At 36.7% G+C, this 8,837-nt stretch overlaps 1 protein-coding gene across 1 annotated transcript; it reads left to right on the forward strand.

The window, feature by feature from the left end:
• The first annotated feature begins 880 nt into the window (after window positions 1-880).
• On the forward strand, window positions 881-7,519 carry LOC135468593 (BET1-like protein). Its single transcript, XM_064746933.1, has 4 exons — window positions 881-908; window positions 2,343-2,431; window positions 3,631-3,687; window positions 6,169-7,519. Exons 1-4 carry the CDS (start codon window positions 890-892, stop codon window positions 6,334-6,336), a joined length of 333 nt encoding a protein of 110 aa, XP_064603003.1. The 5' UTR covers window positions 881-889; the 3' UTR covers window positions 6,337-7,519.
• The last annotated feature ends 1,318 nt before the right edge of the window (window positions 7,520-8,837 follow it).

Consider the following 8,837-nt stretch of genomic DNA (forward strand, 5'->3'; position numbering starts at 1 on the left):
AATGTAAAAATGATAGGGCCTATATGAACTTTGCTGGTGCATAATTAAAAAAAAAATACCTTACCTATATTTATTAATTTGATGTTGTTGTTTATCTCAGCAAAACCCCCAAACACGATAGCATTGGGCCTGAACCTAGAGCATCCTAGCGATTGAAAATGCCTAGAAAATACAGACCCACTGCCCACGACGGGTTCTTTCTACACGTGAGTCTGTTTTGTTCTCTGTACTGTAAACCTTTAATTATATTGTATTCCTGCATAATCCGGGAGTTTGCATTTGGACTAAGCATTCCGGAGGTCTGGTCTTTGCATTGTTTTAATGTGATTGTATGTTAAATGTGATGACAGAAGAGCATTTTAAGTATATCTAGACAAGTAATGTCTAATAAATTGCAGTTAACATCAATGCATTTTTTAACCTAATTGTGCTTAACCTACTAGGGAGCGTGTAAATTGCTACTATTCACGCATTTACAAGAACAGTTAGAATAAACCCCTGACTGAGGTAAATTGACTAGAGGCCGTATTTCACCGGTTTAGCGTGACAATTTGCCAGCTATCATATTGTCGTCGCTACTCTGTGGTGTACGTCTTTATTTATATTGAATAACACTTTAAAAGGCGTAAATGTATTTTTTTTAGTGATAAGTCATAGACATATTGACACCTTAATATGCATAAAATGGTACAGGCCTACCTTATTGTATTATTGAATCAGCTGGTCTCTAGTATTGAAGAGTGAGATTTTTTTTTTTTTTTTGGACTCACTATAAAGGTACGAGTCAACCACTGCAGGATCCGTATTTCGGTTTTTATTTGTGAGTGACAGTGTCTGGTTTTGTATCTACCCGTGAGGATTTCCCCTTAATGACGTCATCATTGACAGCATGGCAAACTTCCGAAATGGTAAGAATCTCTAGGCTGGTTGTGTAGTTTAAACTTACTTAAGTTGACATGTTTATCCCAACACGATTACCTTACCCTGTGCTCGATAGCCGGTGTCAGTCTCTTCATAGAAAATACCACAATCAGAGCATGAATTGTGATGAAAATACTGGACGCTTATCCAGCTGTCATTTTCTGACTTGGCCACTGACACATTTTTAGCAAAAATGTCAGTGGCAATCACAGCGTAGTGAAATCATTCTTCAGATGTTTGCCAGCTACACATACTAATGATAGCTCCCCTTTATTGACTGATATGTAACTTTGAGTTGTTATAGTACACATGATAACGCAAAACATTGTATTAACAGTTTACAGAAAGCACCAACATATATTGTGTACGTTACTATTCCACGTAACACAAGACAAAATGCCTCCACCTTCGACCCATACAATTGTTTAATTCATTTAATTTTAATTGAGACCTGTACATGAAGCATATTTTTGTACCTATGCAGACATGTAAATTAACATACCGTTACCGGTATAGTGTGGTAATTGTAGCGCGATCCCAAGCTCGTCAGGGGGTGCACCAGTTTGTTTTGTTAAATGGCCGAAAGCAGACCCCCAAGATACCCAGTGGTAGGACCCCTTTCCACCACATTTTTCTGTGTTAGTACATCCCCAATAACACCAAGTATATGGAATTTATATGCCTCCAGAAGCAATTGAGCTTTCAAGTTAAGAAATATTTGACAACTGATTATACGTGAAGAGATTATGGCATTTGCTTACACGGTATACTGTGACATTACAGAATAGATAATTATAATTATTTAGGTAAAATAATTGACAAATATGACAAACAGCACTTTCTTTTAGAGCAAATGTTCACGGGGTAAATTCACAGAAGAATGACTGAATTTTCAGTTAAAAATGAAAACTTCCACATACTTGATAAGTAATTAGCTTTTATTCGTTACATATTAACCAAAGCAGAAGTATTTTTTTTTAAATACTATAATTCTTCTTTTAGTATGATAAAATTGTGTCTATTTACTTTCCAGAGAACCATTAATGGGATATTTTAGGCCTTGTTCTAACCCCCAAAAAAGAGAGGTCATTTTTTGCTATTTTCAATTACGCTTTATGGGTGGCATGCATTCCAGGTGGTTGTGTGCAAATTCATCTCCTTTGCTGAATTATGAACAATGTATTTTTGAAATACACATATACTGAGCTTTCCAGAAATATGTAGTTTGTTGTGGTTTCAATGTATTTTAAAATCATTTGAGTAGGCTAGTAATAGCACAATTAATTACATGTGTAGCTGTCTGTTCTGGCAGTGTGATAGGAGTCATATTTGTACAGGTGACCTTACACTTTCGTTCTATCTCCTGTTTTCCTTCTGCTTTGTCATGCTGTATGATTACCTGTGTGGTCATGTATTTGTAGGACGAGATGGGCGGTCAGAAGAAATGCTGGACAACGAAAACCAGCACAGAGTGGATGGCTTGTCTGGAAAAGTGTCCAGGTTAAAAGAGGTTTGTTAACTTGTCTAGGTCTGGTTACTGCAAAGTATGATCCATGTACTCCGTATAGGGATATGGTAAAATGGTATGAGATGTGTACTGTCTCACAGATCCATCACAGATTCAATAATTTTGTACATAAACTGATTAAAATTAACACATGAAAATAAGAATGTACGTGTAAGAACCATTATGGAGTTAGTCAAGACATTTACATCTATAGTCCTAATTCGGTCAGAAACTTGCGGAAGTCATAGATCTCCTCCAGGCCCTATCTGCATGCTTTCCTTTTACCATAATGCTGGCCACCGCCGTACAAGTGAAATAATCTTGATTATTATACACTTTCCGTGTTTATATTGCATGTCATCATTAGGAACGTGACATTTTCATGGCATCATTTGATAACACAACAAATTTTCTCTCTCTCTACATATTCTGCCACATTCATAAAAAATTACTTCGAGCTTCACAAACTTAAATGTTTTGTCAAATGTTCGTTTTCATAGTTTAAAGTTTGCTTCCTTGTTGAATTAGTTGATGTATGGTGTATAAATAGGTTATTGACTGAACACAAGCTGGTGTGGACTTGTTCTCTTTTTGTACGGTGCTGAAGCGGGAACTCACTCAAAAATAGAAGAAAAAATAGAAGAAAGTCCACATCAACTTGTATTAATTCATTAACCTATAAGTACGGCATTAAGTACCAATGAAATAAATGAATTGTCTAAACTGTTTGTCCATTTTATTATTTGAAATGTGATTTGAACATTTTGTGTATGCCTTACTCATAAGTAGAAGCTTTGCTGGTACTGAGGCATTCTGATTATTGGTTTTACTGTGTTATAAGTGAAATACCTCTAAAATACTGAATGTAATCAAAAGACATTAAGTTTATTTACAGTTTATCTACTTACTTAATGATAAGGCAATGTGATGGCTGAGTGGCCTAATGTGCCCTCCTCAATCCACTAGGAGCATTTGATAACTGAAGCTGTATGTTTGAATCCAAGTCCTGTTGGTTTGCTCCGGAAATGTCTCATCAGGAGGTTTGTCTGGTTTTCTGACAAAGTTTGATGGTTTTCTGCCGGCTTTGTTCAGTTTCTTCCACCCAGAAATGTGACCACTGTTATATGACCGAAATAATGTGTTAAAAACCCACCAGCCTTTCAAGTGATATTGTGTTAATGATATTTATTTCCTTTATGCAGATAGCATTTGACATAGAACTGGAGGCCAAAGATCAGAACAGATACATAGACGATGTTGTAAGTTGTCATTTTCTCCTTCTTGGTGTACAACAGGGATAGGATACAGGTATATGCAAAAACCTTGTCATATTTGGGGGAAATTGATGCAAGTAACAGGAAGCAAGTATCACATAAAACACACTGTGAATTAATGCAATGAGGATGTGCCAGAATGATTTCTGAACATATGCTTTTGGAGACAGGTTGATTTATTGGTGTAAACTGTGGGTAACAGATTCATTATGGTAGTGAAGAGAAAAGTTTGTGAGAGAGGTTACATGTACTACTCATGAAGTGTTTGGAATTGACTAGTGGAGTCAGGGCTTAGGGGAGAAATAGACTGAGGGATATCTACAGATGTGGACCCAGTTGAGCATCACCAGTATTATTAATTAAGGTTAAAGCCTGGCTTAATTTTAAACAACCAGCCTTTTTGTGCAAAAAAATGGTCTCTGATAGAAACTGGTGTGGGAGACATAATGTGTAGTGGACAGTAGGACTTGTGAAATAAATTGACTAAAGGACAAAAGACATGAAGGGATCGTACTAATGAGCATGGGGAGAAAGGAGCTGATGGACATAGGGCCATAGAAGAAAGAGATTGATAAACATAGGGAGGGAAACTGAAAGAAAACACGGGATTAGAGAAAGAAACACACCCATGGCTGTCATTATCTGTAACAGCAACAACAAAGAGTAAGTTTCTAATCCAGGTGTTTAAATTTAGTTATTTATATATTAGTTTTTATTAATTTATTTACTTTTATGATAATTTATTAATTTATTTTAATAACTCTTTATTTATGTATGGAAATTCAACATACACTAATGCTGTTTTAGGGATTCATATTAAGGAAACATAATAGTACTTATGACTGGTTGTAGTCGTCAAGCCCTACAACCTCTTCGAGTGCAGGGGTCAGACCGTGGTACGTGTACGAATGAGAATCGCTGTCTCAGTGCACATATAATTGAGAACAGACTTAACTTCATAAAATAGGGAACAAAGGAATTTACTGGACGGTTAAAGCAGATGGTTTGAGAGCAGGTACGGGTCCAGATATAGTTCACTTATTTCATTTTTTTTATTATCATGGGCAAAGGATTAGGGAGAGAAACTGACAGATGGACAAAGACACTTGCGGAAACATATAAACAAAATGGTTAGGGAGAAAAACTGACAGATGGACAAAAGGAGTAGAGAGAGAAACTGACACGTGGACAAAGGATTAGGGAGAGAAACTATCAAATGGACAAAAGACTAGGGAGACAAACTGACAGATGGACAAAAGGAATAGAGAGACAAACTGACAGATGGACAAAAGGATTAGGGAGAGAAACTATCAAATGGACAAAAGACTAGGGAGACAAACTGACAGATGGACAAAAGGATTAGGGAGAGAAACTATCAAATGGACAAAAGACTAGGGAGACAAACTGACAGATGGACAAAAGGATTAGGGAGAGAAACTATCAAATGGACAAAAGACTAGGGAGACAAACTGACAGATGGACAAAAGGAATAGAGAGAGAAACTGACATGTGGACAAAGGGTTAGGGAGAGAAACTATCAAATGGACAAAAGACTAGGGAGACAAACTGACAGATGGACAAAAGGATTAGGGAGAGAAACTATCAAATGGACAAAAGACTAGGGAGACAAACTGACAGATGGACAAAAGGATTAGGGAGAGAGTGATTATAATATTATTTAATGCCCCAAATAGTATCCAACTCATCAGTATTTAACGTGCTTGCTGATTATGTGCATACATATCGTCACCGAATGACAAAAAAGTTTCGGCTGAGCTCAGTGTTTCTGGTAATAGCGTAAATGCACATCGGGCAATTACAGCACGCTTTGATGGGCTTTAAGTGGTTAGGTTATTATGCCCGGTGTCTTCTGACATTGTGCCAGATTGCTTCAAGCAAGGTATCGGTGTGATATGACCGAGATTATGTTGAAAGCGAGATTAAGCCCCTACTCTGACGTTCAGCAAGAAGCTCATCATCTTATCATTCCGTTGGACTTACATCTGATATGCCGTAACTGTTACTTTATGAACAGATGATTTACTATCTCGGGTTCAGTTATTTGTATGTTAGAGGTCCTTTAAAATGACCTGGGAGTTTGGAGACTCACTCATTAGTTGGTTGTCAAGTCCTGTATCAGGTGTTTGGATTGGCCAATAACCCATTCGTCACGGTTTCTGTAAAGGAGCGGGCCACTAAAAGTCATAATTCAGCAGTAAACCAAACATCCCACTATTGATAGGATGAGTTCAAGCTTGATGGTTTCATCGCGCCTCATTTGACGATAATAGGGTTTGTTAACCTGTAATGAAGTTCAGATATTTAATCAGCTAAAAAGACGCGTCCTGTTACTCCCATTACTGTAAATTAGCCTGGTGAAACAAAACAAAAAAGGCTTCTACTTAATCTTGGAAACTTAATTTTTGTCATGAAATTCGCTCATTATTCATTGTGATTTACTTTCAGCATGGCGAGTTTGATTCTTCACACGGTCTTTTGTCTGGAAGTGTTGGTCGCCTATCAAACATGCTCGGTACTGGAAGGAACAATCGCAGACTTATGTGTTACATTATTGTTGGCTTTGTCGGACTTTTCTTCGTTGCTTATTTTGTGGCATCACGAGTGACGGCATGAGGATACGAGTCTCAGTCGGATATTGTACATACCATTGTATTTATGATCACACCATGAAAGCTGCTTGTATTATTCTATGCGAAGATAAACTTGGGCTTCCAGAGTTCTGTACACGTAACGCCATTTACAGAAGACTTGGTCTGTTTTCTGTTCTGGTATAGGCATTATGTAAAGTGAATTGCGGGGTTCCATGCTAAGCCTTGAGCCAGTCATATGTGTGCACAGATAAATTTCCATGGGAAAAAAGTTTTGTACATGGGCTAACAGTCAGGGGAATCTGCGCTCAGTTGTTCAAAAGACAACTACTAGAACAATACTGGTATTGAGGTTTAAGCCTTACTTAATTTTCAACATACACTTTTTGACATTCGGTCCATGGTTTGTAAATACTGATGGAAATGATGAACGGGTCATGTCTACATGACAAATTTTGGGTAGCGCGTTATGTAGAAACTCTCTAATCTCAGTTCTTTGTGACATGGCCTCATCTTTCGCATTGCCGTCATTATTTCTTATGGTATATATCAGAATAAAGATGGTTTTATATCGTACTTTTGATTATAACACCTTCATTTCTGCTGTAGTTATAATGGTCGAACTTGGATTAAGTCGCTGGAAATTTAGAATTTTAGCGAAAGCGTTAAAATGAATGAAATTTGCCAAATTTTTACAGGCACATGTTTTATACTAGTACCTGTATCACTCGTGCTACAGTAACGTAGAGAGAGCAGTCGTTTCCATTGAAACCAACAGGAAACAATTTATCGATACCGCTTATTAATTTATCGATATCGACAAATAAATTATAGACATCAATAAATGATTCATCGATATCGATAAATGAATTAGCGATGTTGATAAATCGCTTCCATGTACTGATATACATCAAAAGGAAATATATATGATATATAGGATTTGTCAATATCGATAAATGAATCAACGATTTCAATCATTAGATATTACTCATTTTTGAATAAATGTTAATTTGGTCCACCATACATCATTGGCAAAGGGAACTTTTTATTCTTTTCAGGCTTCGTGTCTGTAACTTAATCCTAACTCGGGTAGAGCATGAAGACTTCATGGTCATCCGTACGAAGTGTGAACGTATGATGAGATAATATAACGTATCGGTGTGTTCCCTAATGACAATCCATGCAGCTGTGGAGCGGTCGGGAAATTGCTTTCATAACTCGTCTATACAAAATCTGTCGAACAGAGAAGAACTGGAAGTCATATATGAGAAGTTGTGGAAATTATATCACGGTTTAGACGTTAATTTACACTTGTGAAGCCCGGTTTGCATGGTATAGTCAGTATATGCTTATTTTCAGAAGAAACGACCTAATAATGATTTGTCATTTAGGGTGTTTTCCTATTATTTTTAATTTAGAGGACGTCTGAATCCTCGTTGTTGTTGTTTGTTTCACTGAAGTAAAGTGAAAAGTATATCTGAACGGTCATAGGTAAAAAAGTAGTAAAAACGAAGAAGGCCTGATATTCTGTGTCAATATTGCACAAAACCGAAAGTACATGTACGCCCAAGTTGATCTTTTTCGGTATATACACGAAGAAACAAGTTCAGAACAGCCGTGAAACTTTTCAAGCACAAAGGACATAATTGGTATTCCGAAATTACTAACAATCTGACCGTAAGGAAACACCGCAAATTTCACCCCAATTTAGAATTTAGTGGTGATATTGTCACACAGTGGTTGGATTAGTTTTCACACACGGACACCATGTCTTGTAGGTGTATCCATCTTCAGCCTTCAGCCTCAGGTGGTAAAAATTTTTTTTTGGGTGGGTGGGGGGGGGGGGGAATGTGACTTAGTTTAAAGAACAAATTGGACGGGAAACGTTCAAAGGGGTACCAAACGCCTCTCTTTGCATATATATATATATACATACATATACATATATATATATATATATATATATATATATATATATATATATATATATATATATAAAGAACACGTGTTTTTAGTGTATATCATCGATACTTTATCCGACCTTTGTGTGGATATAACCTATCTACTGATAATGGCTTCCCATGCATTATTTAACTATATGGTTCTATATGTATCTAGATCATGGCATTTCCCCATGAGTTTTATTAATGAAGGGATCGTCGGAAACCACCTTCCATAAGAACGACTGTAAATGGGACTGTTTTTACACACATAAACTTACATGTATTTCTTTTTATTGTCATATAACGAGCCAACCTTTTAAACAAAACAAAAACCATATGTGTGTGAGAAACAGGCTTTGTATGGATCGGACATTAAATCAAAAGTTACAAAAAAGTTAATTAAGCTTGCAGTATTTGAATTAGGAGCACAACTCGGAGGAATGTTTGATCGTAAAACTGAAGATAACCACCTGAACTCAACCGTTATTGTCGCGTGAGAGCATTCCTTTGGGAAAAGCATACCAATAAGACTGAGATTGGCTGTCCATTCTACAGTGATCTAGTCACGGTTCTTTCTTTGTTA

The sequence above is a fragment of the Liolophura sinensis genome, chromosome 6 (genome assembly GCF_032854445.1).
Source record: "Liolophura sinensis isolate JHLJ2023 chromosome 6, CUHK_Ljap_v2, whole genome shotgun sequence".
NCBI classification, from domain to species: Eukaryota; Metazoa; Mollusca; class Polyplacophora; order Chitonida; family Chitonidae; genus Liolophura; species Liolophura sinensis.

Bases quoted from the DNA above. Each gene is read 5' to 3' on its own strand.
- LOC135468593 (XM_064746933.1), top strand. The intron at 2,432-3,630 runs GTTTGTTAACTT...TCCTTTATGCAG, and splicing joins AAGTGTCCAGGTTAAAAGAG to ATAGCATTTGACATAGAACT. The intron at 3,688-6,168 runs GTAAGTTGTCAT...ATTTACTTTCAG, and splicing joins ACAGATACATAGACGATGTT to CATGGCGAGTTTGATTCTTC.